The following is a 24,387-nucleotide window of genomic DNA, read 5'->3' as shown; positions in this document are numbered from 1 at the left end:
TAATTAACTAATTTTTAAAAATTCAGGTGTGACAGGGTTTTTCTGATTGAAGGTCAAATAGCCGTACCTCCATGTAATTTTCCAAATCAACAGGCATGACCAACAGATCAGCGGGTAGAAACCAGGTTTCCCGGGCCCCCGGTCTCAGAGTAGCCAGAAATGCACAAGAGTCTGCTGCTTAGTCGTACAGGTGCGAGCCGGGGCAGTCCACGTGCCCTCAGAGCACAAAGCGCCGGGCTGCTGGGGTCCCACCGTGGCAGGACACCACAAAAGGCACTCAACTCAGGAGTCAGGACTGTTTTTCACAATGTGCTAGGAAAATAACATCAAACCAACATGTGGCAATTACCAGGGCCACTTGTTTTCATGAGCTAAAAGCCTAAGAAAGCCTCTTATTCCAGTCTACCACCACCATTTTCTGTCTCCCTCCCCAGGCCAGCAGCACAGCCCTTCTGTGTAAGCCTCGGGTGCAAGCACCTTGGACTTGTTGCCTGAGAATACTAAACCAGTGAACACAGACGTCTGTGTGCTCATTTTCCATGAACAGCATACTGGTTAGACTTCTTCCTCGTTTTTTCAACAAAAAAAAAAAGGGGGGGGGGGAATAGGCCTTCGTTCTTTAAAAGCCATACACCCAGAGGGTAATTTTCACTGAAGTTCAATGACACCAGTTTACAATAAACGGGAGTGGGGCTGGTGCTGTGGCATAGCAGGTAAAGACATCACTTGCAGGGCAAACATTCCTATGGGTGCTGGTTTGAGTCCCGGCTGCTCTACTTCCTATTCAGCTCCCTGCTAATGTGCCTGAGAAAGCAGCAGAAGATGGCCCAAGTCCTTGGGCCTCTGTGCCCCTGTGGAAGACCTGGGTGAAGCTCCTGGCTCAACCTGGCCGAGTCCTAGCCATTGAGGCCATTTGGTGAGTGAACCAGTGGGTGGAAGAGTTTTCTTTCTCTTTCTACCTCTGTAACTATGCCTTTCAAATAAACAAATAAATCTCAGGAAAAAAATGGGAGTAACATGGGTGTTGAGGTATGGTGGTTAAACCGCTAGGACACTCACAATCCCCTTCTCAGAGTGCTTAGGTTCCAGTCCTGGCTCCTCCACTCCTGATTCTAGGTTCCTACTAACATGCACCCTAGAAGTACTTGAGTCCCTGCCATCGTTGCAAGAAAGCTGGCTGGAATTCCAGGTCCTGGCTTTGGTCTAGCCCAGCTCCAGCTGTTGCAGGCATTCAGGAAGTGAACCAGTAGAAGGAAGAGTGGAAGATATTTCTCTCTCTCGCCTGCTCTATCTTTCAAATAAATAAATAAACTTAAAAAATAAAATAGAGTGAATATTATGGTAAAGGGCATTGCTTTTTTTTTTGACAGGCAGAGTTAGTGAGAGAGAGAGACAGAGAGAAAGGTCTTCCTTCCATTGGTTCACACCCCAAATGGCTGCTACGGCCAGCGCGCTGCGCCGATCCAAAGCCAGGAGCCAGGTGCTTCCTCTTGGTCTCCCATGCGGTGCAGGGCCCAAGCACTTGGGCCATCCTCCACTGCCTTCCCGGGCCACAGCAGAGAGCTGGACTGGAAGAGGAGCAACCGAGACAGAACCGCACCCCAACCGGGACTAGAACCCAGGGTGCCGGTGCCACAGGCAGAGGATTAGCCAAGTGAGCCGCGGCACCTGCCAAGAGCATTGCTTTAAGGCTTGATTTTAAACTACATTAAGGAAGCATGCAATCATCTCTCTCTCTCTCTCTTTTTTTTTAATAAGAAGCTTTCTTCCACCTCTAAATTATGATTTTTCTGTTATTCTCAGGTGATATTTTTAAGACTTTTTTTAATTTAAAAAAATTTTTATTTATTTATTTATTTTTGACAGGCAGAGTGGACACTGAGAGAGAGAGAGACAGAGAGAGAGAGAGAGAGAAAGGTCTTCCTTTGCCATTGGTTCACCCTCCAATGGCCGCCACGGCTGACGCATCACGCTGATCCAAAGCCAGGAGCCAGGTGCTTCTCCTGGTCTCCCATGGGGTGCAGGGCCCAAGGACTTGGGCCATCCTCCACTGCACTCCCGGGCCACAGCAGAGAGCTGGCCTGGAAGAGGGGCAACCGGGACAGAATCCAGCGCCCCGACCCGGACTAGAACCCAGTGTGCCAGCGCCGCTAGGTGGAGGATTAGCCTAGTGAGCTGCAGCGCCGGCCGTAATCATCTCTCTAATATGAAATTACATGTTTGGGAGTGGGGGCCTGGGCAACTCAATCAAAGGGTGAGTTCTCACTTTGTGAAATAAAGAAATCATTAAGATACAATCAGATAAAAGTGAGAATGAAGATAGTAGAAAGACAGTAGATAGTAGAAGATAGTAGAAAAACCTGCTCAGGGAAAGGTAAGCAAATGTATTTCTTAAAGGATCTGCATGTGTGGTTTAATTTTACCCTTGTTTTTCTCACTTCAGATATATTTGCCGAAAAGTTCCTTCTTTACTACACAATGAAAGATTGATAGTGTAAGAGATTAACTTCCAGAAGTAGGTGAGTCAGCTGAAGATCTATATATTTAAAAGATCTATACCTTTAAAAGATCAGGGCAGGGCCGGCATTGTGGCATAGTGGGTAAAGCCACCAACTGCAGTGCTGCCATCCCTTATAGATGCCAATTCAAGACCCGGCTGCTCCACTTCCAATCCAGCTCTCTGCTATGGCCTGGGAAAGCAGTAGAAGACGGCCCAAGTTCTTGGGGCCCTGCACCCACATGGGAGACCCGGAAGAAACTTCAGATTGGTGCAGCTCTAGCCACTGCAGCTATCTGGGGAGTGAATCAGCGGATGGAAGACCCAGCCCTGCCCTCTGCCTCTGCCTCTGCCTCTCTGTACCTCTGCCTTTCAAATAAGATTTATTTATTTATTTGAAAGGCAGAGTTACACAGAAAGAAGGAGAAGCAGAGAGAGAGATAGAGGCAGACAGACAGACAGAGAGAGGTCTTCCATCCGCTGGTTCACTCCCCAGGTGGCCGCAATGACTGGAGCTGTGCCGATCCGAAGCCAGGAGCCAGGAGCTTCTTCATGGGTCTCCCATGTGGGTGCAGAGGCCCAAGGACTTGGGTCATCTTCTACTGCTTTCCCAGGCCATAGCAGGGAGCTGGATTGAAAGTGGAGCAGCTGGGATTCGAACCAGCACCCATGTGGTATGCTGGCACTGGAGGCGGTGGCTTTATCTGTTGTGCCACAGCGCCTGCCCCATAAATAAATCTTAACAAAAATAAAAATAAATAAATTTCAACTCATGAATTTAAAATAAAATATCAGGGTAACATGCCAAATAAACTGCAAAAACTGAAGACCCACACATAAAGGTACTTCAAAAAGTTGATAGAAAAATCAAATTAAATGATAAGTTTATTTTGTGTGAAAAACTTTGAAAACCATGCACGGTTTTCATAAAATGTAATTTCTACAAATTTTTTGAAGACTTTGGTTATATTTAGGGATGGAAGAAATCACTCTGAAACAAGGTGGTCAAGAAGGAAGTGCCAGCTTATACACTGGGCATCGAGAGAGACAATGTAGGAGTTAGAAGGGGCCGGTGCTGCGGGATAGGGGGTAAAGCTGCTGCCTGCAAAGCCGGCATGCTGTATGGGCGTGGGTTCGAGTCTGGGCTGCTCCACTTCCAATCCAGTTCCTGCTAATGTGCCTGGAAGAGCAGTGGAGGATGGCCCAAGTGCTTGGGCCCCTGTACTCACGTGGGAAACACAGATAGAGTTTTCCAGGCTCCTGGCTTTTGCCTGGCCTAGCTCCTGGGGTTGTTTAGGGAGTGAACCAGCAATTGGAAGATCTCTCTCTGCCTCTGTGTCTGCAAGTCTGCCTTTCAAGTGAATAAAATAAATCTTTAAAAAAAAAAAAGAAAGAAAATTAAGAGAGAATGGATGAGCTGAGGCAAGAAAGCAAAAGAATGATTACAGGACAGTATTGACTAATCTGCTTTTGAAATTGGCAAGTGTGGTAGGGTGTGAGAGGCAGGAAAAGCTAAGTAAAGCTAATTAGGTCAAGAACACGAGACAATGGGGCTGGAAGCACTAGGTCACAGAGGCAAGCAGAGAGAAGAAAGGCTGTGGGCGGGCACCATGTGGGCAGCCACGTTAGATGAGTGGTTCTCACCTTTTGGCTCCTGGGACCTTCGGTGACTCTGGCAAAAGCTGGGTGCTTACATTTTACACAGCCTTTCAAGGGAGAGGGAGCCACTAAAATCAGGGACCATGGGTTGAACACAAAAATAATACAAAGCAAGACCCCTCCTGTAGCCCATGTGGAGCTACTGGAGTGTCTGGGGTGCAGGGGATGTTTCCAGAAGCGCTACACCAGGAAGATAAACAGATGTGGCATTCTGCAGGTGCAGGACACCCGATGAGGCGAGGAGTCACTCTCATCAGTCACAGCTGCTGTGATCTGGGTCAGAAACTAGGCAAGCAGGGGCAGGCGTGAGAGATGTCACAGCAACGACTGCATCTTAGGGAGTGGGGACAGAGCTTCTGCGAGAGTTTCTTTCTTTTTTTTTTTTTTTTTTTTTTGACAGGCAGAGTGGACAGTGAGAGAGACAGAGAGAAAGGTCTTCCTTTGCCGTTGGTTCACCCTCCAATGGCTGCCGCGGCCAGCGCACTGCGGCCAGCGCACCGCGCTGATCCGATGGCAGGAGCCAGGAGCCAGGTGCTTCTCCTGGTCTCCCATGGGGTGCAGGGCCCAAGCACCTGGGCCATCCTCCACTGCACTCCCTGGCCACAGCAGAGGGCTGGCCTGGAAAAGGGGCAACCGGGACAGAATCCAGTGCCCCAACCGGGACTAGAACCCGGTGTGCCGGCGCCGCTAGGCGGAGGATTAGCCTAGTGAGCCGCAGCGCCGGCCTGCGAGAGGTTCTGATCCCAGGGAGCAAGGAAAATGAGCGGACTGGGGACTGAAGCAGACACGTGGCGAAGTCTAAAATGGCAGCAACACATCCAGCCAGGGAGGCCAGAGTTTCGAAAAGATGCACTCTTTCATTACCAAACACATTGCACTGATTAAACGTTCCCCAAATCTGGCTTAAGTTCCGCCTCCCAGCAGGTCACAACCCCCTGTGGAGCTCACAGTGTTCCCAGAAACCCCTACTTGGTACTGTGCACCTCTCTTGAGCCCACAAATATTTTTGGAATGCACAGAAAAACAGCTCCACAGGGCTGAGGTCTCATTACCGATACTCTCCATTCCTGTCCTGTCCCATGCTTTATAATAAAATGGAATTTTTGCCCTTTAGGATTGTGGTCAACCATACAAGCTCATCTACCACACAACAACTGTGTGGTTAACCACCTGACTTCTGGGATGCTGGATCTGCAGCCACATCCACCCCCTGAGATTCCACACTAGCCTCAGACCCCCCAAGGCTGCAGGAAAATGAACACCCGCGATGCACAAAGGGCGGCCTTGATGTCAGAGCCCTGTGTACTTCTTAAAGTCATGTGCAGGAATCTTAGGGAAGCGGGCGAGGGTGGCAGGGCTGCAAGTAGTGCTGCAGACCAGCCGGTAAATGTTAGGAATCTGTCAATCAGGTTAACAGAGACATTAGACTGAAAAGGTCGGCAAGATGAAGCCTCTTCAGATCCGCCCGCCCACTGTTACTGTCAAAGGACCTGACTCTCTTACTATAAGGAAAGGAAAAGAAGTTCCAAGAGGTGAGAGGCAAGCTGGAACTACACCCAGCGGAGACCTGAAGTTCTCAGCTTTTCTTTAAAAACAACAACAACAAAAGATTTGTTCTGTTTGTTTTTGAAAGGCAGAATGACAGAGAGAGGGAGAAAGAATCTTCTATTCACTGGTTTGCTCCCCAAATCACCACAAAACAGCCGAGTCTGGGCCAGGGTGAAGTCTCTCTCCTGGGTGACAGGGGTCCAAGCACTCAGGCTATCTTTTGCTGTCTTCCTAGGCACATAAGCAGGAAACTGCATCAGAAGCAGTACAGCTGGGACTTGAATCAGCACTCTGGTACAGCGTGTCAGCTTAACCCACTGTACAACAGTGGCCCTAAGTTCTCAGCTTTAAACCCCAAAAAACAGCCTTACCTAACATCAACTATGGTTGAAAGCAAGTATAGAAAACAGGAGAACTTGATGAAAAAAGTGACTAAAAATAATATCAAATAAAAAGTTATATAGAATAGAAATCAAAACCTCCGTGAACAAAGACAAAAGCCTAAGAGGACAAAAGGCTATTTGCCTATCAGACTGGCAAAATCCAGGCTATGGGGAAACAAACACACACTCTCTCTCTCTTTTTAAAATATTTATTTTATTAGGGGCAGTGCTGTGGTATAGCAGATAAATCTGCCACTTGTGGCGCCCATATGGGATATGGGTGCCAGTTCAAATTCTGGCTGCTCCACTTCTGATCTAGTTCCCTGCTAATAGCCCGAGAAAGCAACAGAAGATGGCCCAAGTGTGTGGGCCCCTGCACCCATATGGGAGACCAAAGAAGTTCCTGGCTCCTGGCTTCGGATAGGTCCAGCTCCAACCATTGTGGCCATTTGGGAAGTAAACCAGCAAATGGAAGATCTCTCTGTAACTTTCAAGTAAGTGAATAAGTCTTAAAATTATTTTATTTATTTGAAAGGTACAGTTACAGAGAGAGAGAGAGACAGAGACAGAAACAGAGTCTACCACCTGCTGGTTCACTTTCTAAATGGCTGCAATAACCAGGGCTGGGCCAGGCTGGAGCTAGGAGGTTCTTCTGGGTCTCCCACATGGGTGGGAGGGGTCCACTGCTTTAAAAGATTTATTTGTATTTATGGGGCACTGGCATTGCAGGTGGTGGGTTTATCAATAATAGCAAAAGTTGGAAAACAAAAATTATCAATGGCAACAAAAAGAGATGAGGAATATCTGAATATGCAGCAATCCTAACAACACAGAATAGTATAAATGATATAATCTTTTCTGTAACAGCAGCGTGTGTGTGTGTGTGTGCACCAACGAATATATGTATTTGCTTAATGTTTGCACAGTGAAACACTAAGGACAGACTTTTCTGAATACATACTGTTTGTAATTTTGACCTTGGGAATACACTTTATGTATTCAAAAAATAGTAGCAAATAAAAAAAATTACCATAAATTGAACACAGAGTAAAACAACTTAATCTAACTGATTATCAAATTGGTGACATAAGCATCAGGGGAAATAATTACTTCAAATAGCCTCAGAAAATAGCATTTTGGTCTTTATTGTGTTATAAGGACAAAAAAAAGCAGCAAAGAAATACAGAACTGCACTTGAAAAACTTACAGCTATTAGTTATACTGCTATCATTCTGAAAGTCCTCAGATTTTTATACATTGTAGGATAATTAAGGTATTTAAGTTACTGCTATCAAGAACAAGATTTTTCAGCGTCTCTGCATGGATTTCAAGTATAAAACCAAAGAAGTAAAAATGCTGTAATGTTAAATTTGACAAAGAAACTTTAATGTGAACTAACAACGGGTTAAGCCGCAGCTTGGGACATCCTCATCCCACGAGGAGTGACTGGTTTGCATCCCAGCTACTTCATTTCTGACCCAGCTTCCTGCTAATGCATCCGGGGAGGCAGCCGATGACGGTCCGAGTACCTAGATCCCACAGGGGAGCACCCACATGGGAGAGCTGGAGGGAGTTCTGGGCTCCTGGCTTGGTCTGGCCCAGTCCCAGTTGTTGCAGCTAGCTGGAGAATGGACCAGTGATGGAAGAGATCTCTCACACCGTCTCTCCCTTTCTGTCATTCTGCCTTTTGAATGAATATATAAATCTCTCTCTCTTTTTACGATAAAGGTTATTTTGGTGTGAGAAATTTTGGAATCCACACACACATGAGGTGACTTCAAAAAGTTCTTGGAAATTCATATTATGAAAAACTGCACGGATCTCAAAAAAATTGGCACCAAAATAAACTTATTCCTTAAATCGACTTTCCATGAACTATTTGAAGTACTTCATGGAAGAGGGGTCTGAGGCATCCTGAGGTCACCAGAAAGTGAACAGGACCTCAGAAACAAACCAAAGGACATAAAAAGCCAGCCCAGACAGGTCCAAAGGCCACGGGAAGAATAACTCAACACGAAAGGGATAAACAACATAGTTAACGAAAACTAACAAGAACATTTCATTGGCTATCTCAGAAGTAACTGGGTACCAACACCTTACTCTGAATAAAAAGGAAATGAAAAGTGCGGGAAAGTTTATCTTTACAGAAGTTATTTCAGCTAATCAACTGTGGACATAATGACAGGACTAGAAAATCATCATTCTGCTGTTTCAAGTGAAATAACTGATTCAGGTTACGATCATCAATGGATAAGAGACTGAAAGAGAACTTTCCCACTGGAGGGACCGGGGTGTGGGCACCTGCACCCAGGGACCAGCACAGTATCAGCACAAAGAGGCAAGTCAGGCATTGTGTGTCTCCTGAGGCAAGGCATCAAGCAGCTCACAGCGTCACCGGAGAAGCACCCTGGCCCTCAAAGCTGGCCCTGAATCTCGTCAAACATTTAGAACTAACTTCCATTTAACAAAATAGCAGATAGAGGAACAAATTCAATGACAGATTTCCAGATTTTCAGCCAATGAATACATCTTTCCACAGTACCACCACGTATCTCAGAACCAAATAAAAGCTACAATCTTAAGACCACCAGTTGTCAAAGGCACCCATGGCTTTCCATCCAAAGCATTCAGAAGCGTTATTTTAAATCTGCCAGCTGCTTCTTAAGGTCACTGGGTCTTGCACTCCAAGTATACACTTGTTTGATCTGTGCCTGAAAGGCTGCATGTAAGCTTCATTTGGTAACTGTATTTATTTGAAAAGGCTGGGTACGGCTGGCGCCGCGGCTCACTAGGCTAATCCGCACAACCGGGTTCTAGTCCCGGTCAGAGCGCCGGATTCTGTCCCGGTTGCCCCTCTTCCAGGCCAGCTCTCTGCTGTGGCCCAGGAAGGCAGTGGAGGATGGCCCAAGTGCTTGGGCCCTGCACCCCATGGGAGACCAGGAGAAGCACCTGGCTCCTGCCATCGGATCAGTGCGTTGCGCCGGCCGCAGCACGCTGGCCGCGGCAGCCATTGGAGGGTGAACCAACGGCAAAGGAAGAACTTTCTCTCTGTCTCTCTCTCTCACTGTTCACTCTGCCTGTCAAAAAAAAAAAAAAAAGGCTGGGTCATGGTAGAATTTAAATCCTTAAGATTTAGGTAAGGTGAGTGGCCTAAATTCCAAATGTATTTCTGTTCTTCAGATGAACTGGCTTTCTGCAGCCAGCCCTGCCATATGTTAAACTGGCCATAAAATTCGTAGCAGAAGTCAAGGAAGGGAAACTCTAGCTGACGGATGGAGAGCCATGGTGTGAAAGGTCAGGGGAGTGTGCTCACCTCCATGACAGAGCACTGTGGAGCATGTCTTCATGTCTTCTTCTCAGGGCCAGTGATACTTCAGATACCAGATGGTTTCATTTTTCAACTGTGGTCCAAAAAGAGGGTTGAGTTGGGCCAGAATTGCAATCAGCCAACTGGAAGAATGAATGAGAGGGGAGTGGTGAAATCACACTGGAGCATGACCATACTCATGTAGGGCAGAAAGGGATGTTAGCAAAACTTAACTCTACTCCATCTGGACCAAACTTTCAGTGCACACTGTGCTGAGGAGAGCCTGTTTCATAACCAGACATCTCCCAGGAGACACGACCTGCCTTCACTCTGAGACGGGCACAGAGCAGTGAGGCCTCTGCACAGGACCTCTCTGCCTTTTTTCTCATCACCTGATGACCTTTCCAAGTGTCTGAGGTTTCCTGAACGCATGGCACCTTTACCTCAAAGTATTACCGATGCTCACTTTCCAGGCTCAGGTCTTTTTTTACACTTTCTCCACAACCTACATGACATACCCTCGTGGAGTACCATGGTCAAGGTTTGAGTTCAGTTAATCTTCCAAGCAAACCAGGGGTGGGGGACCTTTTTTCCTGCCAAGGGACATGTTGGATATTTATAACGTCATCCGCAGGCCATAGAAAATGATCAACTTAAAAATCAGCCTGCTATAGATCTACTGAATTTCAAGTCTCACCTGGGGTTGTCTTGGCAGGGCCAGAACAAATGATTCTTTCTGCAGGACGTTCCCCACCCCTGACAGACTGTCACACAATCTCCCTTTCTCTAGTCACCATCACCGCTCAAACATCTGTGGGCCCCACTGTAGCTGAACCCCACAGGCATTTCACTGTTCCTGCCTCCTTCGGAATCTGGATAACAAGATGTTCCTCTGTATTACAGACTAATAACAAAGCTGCCACAGCTCACCTCAGGGTTAGAAGCGAAAAACAGCACAAAGTCACCTTTAAAATTTTATTACTTTGCTTACAGAATTCTGAATACATATTTTTATACCTGATGGAATCATTTATATGCCCAATGAAGTTTGAGACTGAGTTAAGACTAAAGCAAAGAACAAAAGGAAAGAAAAGGCATGATGCCAATGTCTGGCTATTCAAACCAGTCCCTGTTTTACTTACCCAACAAATACTTAAGGCGCACCTACTAGGTTCCAGCCCCAGGCACACAATGGAGAAGATGAAATGTCACTATCCTCTTAAGGCTTACGGGACAGAATGCCAGAAAATAGGTGCTAGGAAGGAAATAAAGCAGAGAGAAGGAATAGAAAATGGTTGGTCAGGGATTAGTACTTGGACAGGATGGTCAGGGAAGGGGGAGCGCTTCAGTGAACACCAGAATGCAGCAGAGCACTCCTATTTGAAATAAATACATGATTTGATTAGAACGTCTCTCCTGGGGCAGAGGTGTGTGTGGTGTGGGTGGCGGGAAAGGCTATGGTAAACAAACAAGGCCAAGCTCCATCCTCCATCTGCCCAGGGAGAACAAGCCTGACACAGCCATCCCCTCTGCAGGGGCCAGGGAAGGGCATTCTAGAGAGATGCCTCACTAGCAGTCTCAAACTTTCAGGCCCCCACACTCCCATCACAGAGCAATCAGCCAAACCCCACCAGGCCTTATCTCACCGGATCTCTTCCCTTCTATTTGTCGTGTTGGGAATGCTTCCAATCAGAGGCTCAAAAGGCTGCCTCTGGGGATGGGTTTTAGGTGTAGCAGTTAGGACGAAGCTTGGGAGGCCCACGTGCACTGGGCGGGGGGGGGGCGAGGGGTCGACGGCAGCAAACTGGTTGAGTCTCTGTCACCCATGTGGGAGACCCAGATGGAGCTCCGTGCTTATGGCTTCAGCCTGGCCCAGTCCAGGCTGTTGAAGTGGATGGGAGATCGCTGTCTGTCCGTCTATCTCTGGCTTTCACTGTGATCAGAGCAGTGAAGAGACTGCTTGCGAGTAAGCCAACACAACATCAGAAGTTTGTGCCTACAGGAATGCACCGACCCCCCCCCCCACACACACACACCACAAAAGGTGGTTTTGTGGCAGGAAACACGACACCTGAGGAAATCAGGCCAACACAGATACCTCAAGCTGGCTGACTTTATAAACAAACAGTGAATTCAGATGAGTCTCTGATACCTCCTCAGAACTGGGTATTAAACATAAACACGAAACAAACACTTAGAGTTGAAGTTTAATAACCACCTGGTATAAGCAGAAAAGAAAGAGGAGGACAGCACAGGCAGACACACTGAGAAGCTCTGTGACCACAGTCAACACTCCCGGCGCAGGGCTGAGAGGCCTGGAAAATTCCACACAAACCCAGGATTTCCCCAATCCCAGCGGGCAACACAGGCGGCCAGCAAAAACAGATGCCCATACTTTTGTAGTAGGCTGAGATGACTGGCTAGTGCTCAGAAATATGAACTAAAAACCTAACCTAGTCCCTGTCTCCTTTCATCACCAAGAATGAAATGTTTATTTCACTCTGTAGGATGCTGTGGAGGAGTGGTTCTCGGCCCCTGCCGCACGTCACAATTACCCAGGAGCTTCTGAAAAACACCCGTGCTACACCTCGCACACACACCTCTCTATGAACTCCTGTGCCAAACAGTTAAGGAAACTGAGGCAGGGAGGGGCCATGTGATTTGTCTATAGTCACAATACTAATTAGGTAATAGCAGAAACCAGGTCAGCTTAATGCTCCCCCTGTAAAAAGTGACCTTTTAAATAGTGCAGCTGAGAACGTTTCAGAAGGCACTAATCTGGTTAACTTGAAACAGCCTGGGGATGAAGGAAATGAGGACCCATCTGCTGAATATCGAGTCCTGGGAGCCGCAGTGAAGAAAATCCAGAGGCAAAAATGAAGGCCGCTCTGCTTGTCGGCGCAGCATTCAGAAACTTTCTGAATTCCATTTTGCGCACTATTTTTAATGTTTCATATGAAGTGCAAAAAAAAATCACTTTAGAAAAATCCCAACAAACCACAGTTCAAGAAAATAACCTGGGACACAGTCCAGGCAGGCTCACTGAAGTTTCACAGAGGAATTTTCCCCCTCTGACCAGCTGAGCTCTGTGCCTGCCCTTCTGAGTACCTCCTGACTTAAAATTTCCCTTTAACGCTGATAAACATGCAGAGAATTGGAAGGAGAAAAAAAAATCCAGTCTGAATTGATGGAAGTGGGTGGAGGAAGAGATCATATTGCAGTGAATCTATGACTTCATGTGTACAAGAAGAGGAACTAAGTGTACCCTTCAGATTTGCCCAAACGGTTCCACATGTCTTCACGGCCTGAGGGGCAGCCTGGGAACCAACCATGTGAGAGCACTCAATTCAGCCAGCAGCCGCAAGGCAGCGGCATCTTTAAGAGAACTGCAGGGCTGGAATGGACCTGAGGTCAAGTCCATGTGCTTTGTTATAAAGAAGAGGATACTAGGTCCCCGTGAGCTTCATATTCCACAGCGAAGCAGTGATGGGGCTGGAGGGGGAATCCCAGGACTCCTGAGTCCCACAACACCAGCCTGCTTCTACGGGGTGCAGCCTAGGGGTTCCCCACACATTCCACAATCATTTACCAGCGCAGTGTTCTACATCAGGCTTTGATGATGCATAGAGGAGCCAGTTGAGGGCCCAACTCCAGGGGACTGAGGAGCCAGGAGAGGTCAACCAAAGACGGCGGCGGTAGGGCGAGTGAGCTTTGGGAGGGCAGGCGTGGGTGCTCTCACGCTACCAGCACTCTCTGGCTGCTCATCAGGAGTGCAGCAGAGCATAAACTATGCCCTCCCACAGAAAAGGCTCTTCCCAGCTTAAACACTGCTTTGTTCTTTTGTTCCACATTCAGATAGCAGTACAGGGAACAAAGGTATGGGTTACTTCCTGGTGAGGCCCAGATGGAGCAGTCGGCTTCCCTGTTAGACAGGGGAAGTCCAGCCAGGACCCTCCTTCTGATCCACTAGCCCTCAGGCCAGGGCCATAGCGGGGGTGGGGGGGGGTGGTGGGGTGGTGGTGGGGGTGGTGGTGTTTCTTTCATGAGACAGCAGAGAGGGAGGAGGGCAACCTGCCCTGGCTCCACCACAATGACCGCACAGACCCCTTGCCCAACCCACTTGCAAGGGCAGCAGCTTTATTACATGCACCGGGACTGGGTTTCAGACAGGGCTGCGCTTTAATGCTGGCTTTAAGTACCAGTGGCGTGACCCCAGTCCTCTCCTGTAAGAAGGAGATGCTACTCCTCGCCTCAAGGTATTAGAATTAAAGAGCTAATGCACACACAGTGCTGCCAGCCAGCAAACACTCCTTCTTCCTTCTCTTTCTCTGTGAGACAGCTACAACTGTTCCCAGCCGCTGATGAGCCACACCCTCTTCACTGTGCACGGGGGGTGGGGGTGGGGGTGGGGGGGGTGGGTGTTCTGAGTCAGTCTGGTTGCCCCCAGCTCCACCTCCCGTGTGCCGTGTGGCAGGGACATTTCTTTCTGGGAGACTCCCTCAAGATTCCTGTCCTAGTGTACACACTCCACAGAAGCCTTGGGGACTGTGAACTTGACAGGGCAGTCACTCCTGTGATGAGACTGTTATGTGATCATAACGAACATAACAGCTAGTTTGAATCATCCCTTTGAAGACAGGGAGACTCTCCTGAGGGAAAGCAGCCTAATCAGGTGAGCTCTTACTACAGGCAGGATGCTCCCTACCCAAAGACACTGGGAGTGCGGGGATGTCAGGAAGTCACTGCTTCTCAGCTCCCAATGCACCCTTTAGCGCGTGCTCTGGGGTAAACAACTGATTTCCCTCACTTCTCCTGCCATGGGAGCAGGATGTTAAGCTTTCTCCGCAGAGGGAGCTGCAAGGACATGGCAGGGGTGGGCGGGAGGTCATGGAGTGGGTGTGAGAATGTTCTTTGAAGCCTACCCAAGCTCTGGCCCAAAACATGGTCCTTCTTTGATCTGGTGGCCTTGACCTGGCAATAACATTTAAGCAGCCTTCTCCACATGGAAACCAGAGCTCCTGCATGGCCTAAAATGTGCTTTAAAGGCCACCTGCTCCCACAACACACTGATGTCACTGATCACCTGCTCTCTTGCCTGCACTCCAGAGAGTGCCCACTGCTGGCTCAGCAACCACACAGCTCCAGCCTGGCCAAACCAATGAACTTGTCCACCATCTGACAGACTGCACCACCCTTTCAGCAGAGGCCTGAATCCTTCCCAGGTTGGTTCTTCCTTGATGCTCTCACTCAGTCCTTGTATCTTACAGCTATCCTTTCCCCAAAGTTAATAATAATTCTTTATGTTAAACCTATTTAACCTACTGTGAGGTTTCTTTTTCCTTATTGTACTCAGACTGCTACAGGGTGACAAGGATTTGATACAAAAGAGATTCTCTGTTGCTGGCTTTAAAGAGGGAGGGGCCATGTGGCCAGGAATATGTGTAGCCTCTAGAAGCTACAAGTGGCCCCAACTCAGCCAGCAAGGAAAGAACCTATGGTCCCACAGGAAATGAATTCTGCCACAATCATGATAGTCTGGGAGAGGATTCCAAACTCTAAACAAGAAGGCACAAATGATTCTCCATTACCCTTATGCCAATCTCTACTAGGGTTCTTTCACCATTACAGGAACAGGCCCTAGTTCTGCCAGTTCTTCACACTTCAAGATTTACATTCTGGGTGGATATTGGGGCCCAGCAGATTAAGCTGCCGCTTGGGACACCTGCATCTCATATCAGAGCACCTGCTCAAGACCTAGTGCCATCACTTTTTTTTTTTTTTTTTTTTTTTTTTGACAGGCAGGGTAGACAGTGAGAGAGAGAGACAGAGAGAAAGGTCTTCCTTTGCCGTTGCTTCACCCTCCAATGGCCACCGCGGCCGGTGCGCTGTGGCCAGCGCACCGCGCTGATCCGATGGCAGGAGCCAGGTGCTTATCCTGGTCTCCCATGCGGGTGCAGGGCCCAAGCACTTGGGCCATCCTCCACTGCACTCCCTGGCCACAGCAGAGAGCTGGCCTGGAAGAGGGGCAACCGGGACAGAATCCGGTGCCCCGACCGGGACTAGGCAGAGGATTAGCCTAGTGAGCCGCGGTGCCAGCTGCCATCACTTTTTTTAAAGTTGTATTTATTTATTTGAAAGGCAGAGTCAGAGAGAGAGAGAGGTCTTCCATCCCTGGTTCACTCCCCAAATGGCCGCAGCAATGGCCAGAGCTGGGTAGATACAAAGCAGGAGCCTAGAGCTTCTTTTGAGTCTCCTACATGGGAGCAGGGGCCTAAGCACTTGGGCCATCTTCCACTGGTTTCTCAGGGCATAGCAGAGAGCTGGATCAGAAGTGGAGCAGCCGGGACTTGAACTGGCACTCATATGGGATGCTGGCAATGCAGGCGGTGGCTTTACCTGCTTCGCCACAGCACTGGCCCCGGTGCCATCACTTTTGAACCAGCTCCTGGCTAATGCACCTGGGAAAAGCAGAAGAGGATGGCTCAAGTTCTTGGGCCTCTTCACCCAGGTGGGAGACTCAGATGAAGCTCCTGGCTTCAGTCTGGCCCAGCCCTAGCCATTACGGCCATTTGGGGAGTGAACCAGTGGATAGAAGACCTCTCACTCTCTCTGTTTCTCCCTCTCTCTCTATAACTCTACCTTTCAAATAAATAAAATAAATCTTTCTAAAAAAAAAAAAAAAAGAGCTAAGTAAACCCCAAGTAAGGAGAGGAAGGAAATAAGGAAGGGCAGATGGCAGATGTTAATGCAGTAGAAGGACAAAAAACAAAAAACAGTAATAAAGCTAAAAATTTGGTTCTTTGAAAAGATTAATAAAATTGATAAATACTTGACTATCTCATTAAAATAGCATAAAAATTATAGTAAAATACTTAGGAATATAATTAACAAAAGACACATAGATCTCAACACCAAAAATCGCAAAACATTGCTGAAACAAACAAACAAAAAACCCTAAACAAATGGAGACATCATGCTAGGATTAGAAATCTTTGCATCATTAAGATGTCAGGTCTCTCCAAACTGATCAATACACTCCCAGTAGGAATCCCAACAGGCCTTTTTTATAGACATTGAGAAATTGATTTCAAAATTTAGTTATTTTGAAATAGCCAAAATTTGGGCTGGCATTGTGGCATAGCAGGTTAAGCCTTCACCTGCAACAACAGCATCCCATATGGGTGCTGGTTTGTGTCCTGGCTGCTTCACTTCCAATCCAGCTCCTTACTAATGGCCTGGAAAAGCTTGATGATCCAAGTGTTTGGGCCTCTGCAACCCATGTAGGAGACCTGGAAGAAGCTCTTGGCTCCTGGCTTCAGCCTGGCCCAGCACTGGCTGTTGCAGCTATCTGGGGGAATGAACCAGTGGGTGGAAGATTGATCTCTCTCTCTCTCTCCCTTTATCTCTCTCTGTCTCTATCTCCCTCTGTGTAACTCTTTCAAAATAAATAACTAAATTTTTTTTTTTAAGAAAAGGGGTGGGGCAAAATAATCTTAGAGCATAAAGAGGGAGGACATCTTTCTGATCCCCTAATACCAGGGACTCTATGAATTAGGTCCAACAAATCTCTTATCTTCACTTACTTCAGTTTTGCCAGAATTCCAAACCTCCCAGGTCTATTATGACTCAAGCCCCATCCTACACTGCTCTGCTCATCCCAGTAGTTGTTGCAACTTCTCATCCTTCCACTGTGTTCTCTGTAGCTCTTGCTTGATGATCTACCACTCAGTCATAACTTCCTTCTCTTCTAGTTCTTTCTATGGCCTCCAGCTTAAGTGAAACCTGGCTTCCCAAAGGTTCTCTCACACAGAGAAGGCTCCTTATTTTTTTTTTCTTTTTTATTTGACAGCTAGAGTTATAGACAGTGAGAGAGAGAGAGAGAGAGATACAGAGAAAGGTCTTCCTTCCGTTGGTTCACTCCCCAAATGGCTGCCATGGCTGGCGTTGCACCTATCTGAAGCTAGGAGCCAGGTGCTTCTTCCTGGTCTCCCATGTGGGTGCAGGGACCCAAGCTCTTGGGCCATCCTCCACTGCCCTCCAGGGCCACAGCAGAGAGCTGGACTGGAAGAGGAGCAAACAGGACTAGAACTCCGCGCCCATATGGGATGCTGGCACTGCAGGTGGAGGATTAGCCAAGTGAGCCATGGCGCCGGCCCCGGAGAAGGCTCCTTATTATCACTCACAGGTTAGGTCAGACTTTGGCACTGGGTCTCAAGAGGTCTTAGTTCCCAGTGCTGCCTCCAGACAATTCTCCACCTACCCTTGTGGAAAGTGACTTCCCCTTCATGGTGCATGCCTGATTTTACCACCCTCTCCTCCCTTATACGCTCCCAGTCAAGCTGCTTTATTCAACACTGGCAGCTCTAGCCTGTCCTTTCCTAGCTCCTCATCTATGAGACACATCAATGTTGGCACTCCCCAGGTGTGGCCCTACCTTCTTCCTGTTCTGTCTTTTCCATCTCCATCCCTTCTCTGAGGTCACTACTGACACTTTGGGCTGCATCATTACTCGTTGGGGGGAAGGGGGTTTTCCTGTGCGGAAGAGGATGTCCAGCAGCAAGCCCGGCCTCTACCTGCTGGATGCTAGTAGAATCCCCAGTACAGAACCATGGCTTTAGGTAACTGCCGATGTTCTCAAGGCTTCCAGTGTCTCTCCTCATGTACACTTTCCCATCTGCCCCTCCCGGAAGCCTCACAGGCATTTCATCTTAGTGCGCCTCAACTGAATTTTTGCCTTGAAACATCACCCTGTCCTGAGTCTTCACCATTTTAGTAAACCCTAACGCAGATACCTGGGAGCCATTGGTGATTCCTCCTATATCCGATCCATCGGCAGGACCGATACAGTCCACCTCAAACTAGCTTTCAAACCACAATGAGCTCTCACTTGCAATAACCTCCTGGCAAGTGTCCCTGCTTCCACTCTTCCCTTCAGTCCCTTCTCCACAGGGCAGCAAGAGGGTCATCCCACCAAACCATTCCATTAAACATCTTAGAAGACTTCCTAGTCACCTAATACAAAACCTAACCTTCTTGCCCTAGTTCATAGATCCTACCTGGACTGCCTTTTACCTAAATCCTGAGCCTGCCACTCCCCACCTCATTATTAAAACCTAGTGACACTATGGTAGTAGAACATTCCAAGCTTTTTACCCCTTGGTGCCTTTGCATTTGCAGAAGGCCCTGCCTCCAGTTCACCACATGGCCAGCTCCTCTGGCTGGAGGACAGGCTCTCTGTGGCCACCCTGAATCAGTCTCTTCCTCGCTCCCGTTGTCCTCACTGTTCTCTAACACAGAACCCTGCTTGGCCCCTTTAAGCGCCTTCTCAAATTGTCTATTGCAGACTGAGAAGAGTTTTAACCTACTGGTTTGACTGCCCTCTCTCAACTGTCAGCTCCAACAAGGAAGAGTTCTGGGCTCCACTGTGCACCCAGGAACCAACATGCAGTAGGTACTCAATAAAATGCTTCTTGGATGAATTCCAGGTGAAGATAGGTAACAAACTATAAAACAACTAGCTGTAAATAAGACACAAACTGAGAAACACCAATGATGGACACAAGCAAATTAGCTAACACCATACACTTGGGCTTCCTTGGGCTATCCATAGAAAAGTTCTAAGCTAAAGAATGGAAGGGCTCAACGTTTGGGGAACAAATGTAATTTGAGTTGTCCACTCTTTTCCATTATGGATGCCGCTGTAGTCACACTATGGTTAATGACATCTTGGTCACTGATGGACTGCCTATGTGATGGTTCTTTAAGATTGTATGGCCTACTGACACTGTAGCTACCTAGGTCTGTGTAAGTGCACTCTCTGATGCTTGCATGATGACAAAATCACCTAACAGCACATTCTCAGAAAGTATCTTTGTCATTGGCATGCACCCATATTTCCTTCTATTCACCACCAATCAGATAGGAGACACAAAAAACTTACCTATATACAGAAACATAGACATTCTACCTCTACAAAATACATTTCTTGTCCTGAAGGAACTTCAAAGCTAGGGGTAAGGACAGAGACTAACAACCAGTCAATAAAAGGCCAATTAAAAATATGCTACAATTGTGTCAAAGGGACTCAGGAGCCAACTAGAATAGGCTCCCAGTGGCCAACAAGTGGACAATTTGGAACATCAACAAGGACACTGATTACACAGGATTGCAATCATCCAGTATCACAAAGCAACAGTCATTGTTCACTGTTAGAAGATGTAAGGGAACCAATTTATTTATTTATTTTTAAACTAGTAGGTGAATGGAAAACCACACATATATCCTATCTTTCCTTTATGAATTATTTTTCAGTTATTGGGATAACCAAATAGTTGTTGAAGTAATCTCTACTTATAGATATATTCTAGCTAATGAGTAAACAAGAAACTACAGAAACAGAACCAATGACTGCCAATAATACACAGAAAAATCAGACATTATGATGATGAAAGTACTCAACACACTGGGACCAGTGTTGTGGCATAGCAGGTTAAGCCGCTGCTGACATGCCAGCATCCCATACCTATTTGAGTCCCAGCTCCCTGATACCTGCTAATGCTCCTGGAAAAGCAGATGAAGGCCCAAGTTCTTAGGACCTTATAAAGGAGACCTAGATGGAGTTCCAGGCTCTTGGCTTCAGCCTGGCCCAGGCTGACTGTTGTGGGCATTTGGGGAGTGACCCAATGGATGAAAGAGCTCTCTCTCAGCAGAGGGAGAGAGAGGTCTTCCATTCACTGGTTCACTCCTCAAATGGGTGCAACAGCTGGAGCTGGGCTGATCCGAGGCCAAGAGCTAGAGCTTCTTCCCGGTCTCCCACGCAGGTGCAGGGGCCCAAGGACTTGGGCCATCTTCTACTGCTTTCCCACTTTCCCAAGCCACAGCAGAGAGCTGGATTGGAAGTGGAGCCTCCAGGACTCTAACCGGTGCCCATATGGGATGTTGGCACTGTAGCCTGTGGCTTTACATGCTACATCACTGTGTTAGCCCCCAATAAATAAATCTTAAAAATAGAAAGAGAAACTGAAAAGAGATGATATCTACCTACTGCAATGTGTGATCCTCATATGGATTGTTTAAAAAGAAAAATTATTTACTTATTTGAAAGGCATGGTGACAGAGAGAGATCTTCCATCCACTGGTTCACTCACTCTCCAAATGGCCACAGCCAGGACTGGGTCTTGCTGAAGCCAGGAATAGCATCTGGGTCTCCTACAGGGTGGCAGGGGCCCAGGTACTCGGGGGATCTTCTGCTGCTTTTCCAGGGGCATTAGCAGGGAGCTGGATCAGAAGAGGAGCAGCCAAGACTCTAACAAGTGCTCCAATATGGGTTGTTGGTGTCTCAAGCAGTAGTTTAACCTACTGTGCCACAACAATGCCTCCTTTGTGTGAATCCTGAAGCAAGCAAAGTATAAAATAATTAGGACAGTCAGTGAAAATTAAATATGATAGAATATTTAATAATATAAAGGAATTGGCTTTTGAAAAATGATTTGCTTGAAAGGCATAGTGACAGTGAAGAAAAGAGGCCGAGATGTATCTTCTATCCATTGGTTTACTCCTTAAATGGCCGCCAACAGCCAAGGCTGAGCCAGGCTGAAACCAGGATCCTGGAACTCCATCTGGGTCTCCCACATGGATAGAAGGGGCCCAAGTACTTGGGCCATGTTCTGCTGTCTTCCCAGGCGCATTAGTAGGAAGCTGGATCAGAAACACAGCAGTTGGGATGGAAGCAGCACTCCAACATACGACGTCAGCGTTCAAGCAGCAGCTTAACATGCTGTACCTCAATACAGGCCCCTGGATTTAACTTTTTCGTGTGTGCAAAATAATGATATGTGACTATACTTGAGATAGAATGGATTATATTATATTTATATATTTTTGACAGGCAGAGTGGACAGTGAGAGAGAGAGAGACAGAGAGAAAGGTCTTCCTTTTGCCGTTGGTTCACCCCACAATGGCCGCTGCAGCTGGTGCGCTGCGGCCGGCGCACTGCACTGATCCGAAGGCAGGAGCCAGGTGCTTATCCTGGTCTCCCATGCGGGTTCAGGGCCCAAGCACTTGGGCCCTCCTCCACTGCACTCCTGGGCCACAGCAGAGAGCTGGCCTGGAAGAGGGGCAACCGGGACAGAATCCGGCGCCCCGACTGGGACTAGAACCCGGGGTGTTGGTGCTGCAGGTGGAAGACTGGCCTATCGAGCTGCGGCGCCGGCAAATGGATTACATTTTAGAGACAGCCATCTTGGGGAGTGAACCAGCAGGTGGAAGATATCTCTCTTTCTCTCTCTCTCTCTCTCTCTACCCCGCCCCTTCTGTAACTCTGCCTCTCAAATAAATAAATAAATCTTAAGTTCAAAAATGGGGATGGGTGTTTTAACACAGTAGGTCAAGTCATTTCTTGGTATGTCCATATCTCATATTAGAATGCCAGGGATCAAGTCTCACCTCCACTTCCAATCAGCTTCCTGATAATCTGCCTGGGAGGCAGCAGGTGATAGCTTAAGTGCTTATGTCTCTGCCACCCATATGGGAAACTTGGATGGAGTTCCTGGTTCCTGACTTCAGCCTGGCTGAGACCTGGCTATTGCAGCCATTTAGGGAATGAACAAGAGGAGGATGGAAGATCTTTTTTTCTCTCTGTCACTGTTTAAAAAAGTAAATAAATCTGAAAAGAAAACAAAGGGAGCTGGTGCTGTGGCATAGCAGGTAGCCACTGCCTGTGGTATTGACATCCCATATGGGCACCGGTTTGAGTCCACTTCTGATCCGGCTCTCTGCTAACGTGCCTGGGAAAACAGCAGAGGATGGCCCAAGTGCTTGGGCCCCAGTACGCACGTGGGAGACCCAGAAGAAGCTCTTGGCTCCTGCTTCAGCCTGGCCCAGCCTGGTCATTGTGGCTATTTGGAGGAGTGAACCAGTGGATAGAAGATTTCTCTCTCTCTCTCTCTCTCTCTCTCTCTCTCTCTCTGCCTCTCTTTCTCTCTGTGTAACTCTGCCTTTCAAATAAATAAATCTTTTTTAAAAATTTATTTATTTATTTGAAAGGCAGAGTTACACAAAGGTAAAGATGGAGAGAGAGAGAGGGAGGGGTCTTCCATCCACTGGTTCACTCCCCAAATGGTTGCAACGGCTGGAGCCGGGCCAATCCAAAGCCAGGAACCAGGAGATTCTTCCGGATCTCCCACACAGACGCGGAGGCCCTAAGACTTGGGCCATCTTCTACTGCTTCCAAAACCATAGCAAAGAGCTGGATCGGAAGTAGAGCAGCTGAGACTTGAACTGGTGCCCATGTGGGATGCCGTACAGCAGGTGGTGGCTTTACCTGCAATGCTACAGTGCCAGCCCCTAAATATTTTTTTAAAAAAACTGTTGTTATAAATGTATCAAAGACTAAAGGAAATTATTAAAGTAAAAAAAAAAAGTGGAACAACTGGGACTTGAACCAATGCCATTTCAAATAAATAAATAAATATTTAAAAATAAATACATAAAAAAAAAAAGGTGTCCACTGCGGAATTGCTTGCTTACTTCCTGGTAGGGAAGAGTCTCCAGGCCTTTCAAGGTCACACAAGTACAGAAGCCTTCTGTGTTGACTGTTGCAGTGTCAGCTCAGAAACAGGCCACTGTGGGAATGAGTGGATGGGAGAACCTGTTCAGGAAAGGAATTCAGGGGCCTCAAGCGAGTCACTGGCTCTTTTTGTCCCCTATTTCTGGCTCTTTTTGCTCACTATTTCTCTCACTAAAGACAACTCAGAGAAGTTAGCTGTTTTGTTTACTCACTGCGACACCAGGATTCAAAAAATTTGTGGAAAAATGGAAATAAAAGATGTTTCTTTTTATGCAAAAAAAAAAAGTCCATAGCTCTCTCATAATATGCATATTCCATGAACTTTGTAGAATGCTGCATACATCTCCAGTGCCGAGATCCAGTGACTGGTGCATGCAGACTTCATACCTTTAGTATGGTCCAGTACAACACACTCTATACTCTCTGTATCAGCCTCGTAAGCAAACTGCACTTACAAGTCACACAGTTTTCATTAAAATAATTTGTACACTTAAAATATCACCAGTAAGATTTCTTTACATTCATATTGTTTGCTCTCTTAAATTTTCACACACAGTATTTTATTTAAAATTCCCCACAGCACCCCACAACATAATCATTAAAAGTCAACCAAAGACTGGGAGAAAGTACAGCAAGTGGCTAACAAGGACTGTATGCTTAAAAGAAAAAGTGACTTTGTGTCTCAAAGAGGGAACTACATGGAACATTCAGATGTTCCTCTACAAAACTATAAAAGAAATAGGGTTCTACTGGCAGAAAATCTGATTTATTTACAGCTCAAACAAGTTATGTTTTCTTAGGAGACTCAAACTGTAAGCTAGAACAAACTAGCAAGAGAAAGAAACTGCCACAAACAGAAGACAATTTAAAAGTCCCTGAATGCATTTCAAACCAAGACTTTGTTCAGGAGAGCCAAAGTCTCTTTGTGTGTGCCTTACTTCAAAAGAACATACACTGGGGCCGGCGCTGTGGCACAGGAGGTAAAGCCGCAGCCTGCAGTGCCGCCATCCTATATGGGCGCTGGTTCGAGTCTCAGCTGCTCCTCTTCCTATCCAACTCTCTGCTATGACCTGGGAAAACAGTTGAAGACGGCTCAAGTCCTTGGGCCCCTGCACCCACATGGGAGACCCGGAAGAAACTCCTGGCTCCTGGCTTCATATCAGCCCAGTTCCAGCTGTTGCAGCCAACTGGGGAGTGAACCAGTGGATGGAAGACTTCTCTCTCTCTCTCTCTGCCTCTGACTCTCTGTAACTCTGCCTTTCAAATAAATAAATAAATATTTAAGAAAAAAAATAAGAAAATACATTGTGCCAAACATCTAAGTTTTTTTAAATTTTCAAGCTTATTATAGAATCTTGCTCCTTTGTGGAATAGGGTATATAAAACATTTGGGGTTTGAATTCCACGCCTATTTTTCAGATATCCT

General features: G+C 47.1%; 1 protein-coding gene across 2 annotated transcripts in view; it reads right to left on the bottom strand.

Moving 5' to 3' along the window:
- The window catches only part of ATP6V0E1 (ATPase H+ transporting V0 subunit e1), a 39,656-nt gene that overhangs the window by 1,575 nt on the left and 13,694 nt on the right, over positions 1 to 24,387 (bottom strand). The window contains exon 3 of one of the 2 annotated variants that reach the window (XM_002710381.5): positions 9,401 to 9,537. In XM_002710381.5, the coding sequence (XP_002710427.1) occupies positions 9,444 to 9,537 (94 nt within the window). In that variant the 3' untranslated portion in view covers positions 9,401 to 9,443. Of the gene's footprint in view, positions 1 to 9,398; positions 9,538 to 24,387 lie in introns of those variants that run through there. The other variant, XM_070076421.1, reaches the window with a different exon arrangement.

Source organism: Oryctolagus cuniculus, chromosome 6 (assembly GCF_964237555.1).
Source record: "Oryctolagus cuniculus chromosome 6, mOryCun1.1, whole genome shotgun sequence".
Classification (NCBI taxonomy): domain Eukaryota; kingdom Metazoa; phylum Chordata; class Mammalia; order Lagomorpha; family Leporidae; genus Oryctolagus; species Oryctolagus cuniculus.
Note: the sequence above shows the minus strand (reverse complement) of the source record. Positions and strands in the feature narration are given on the sequence as shown.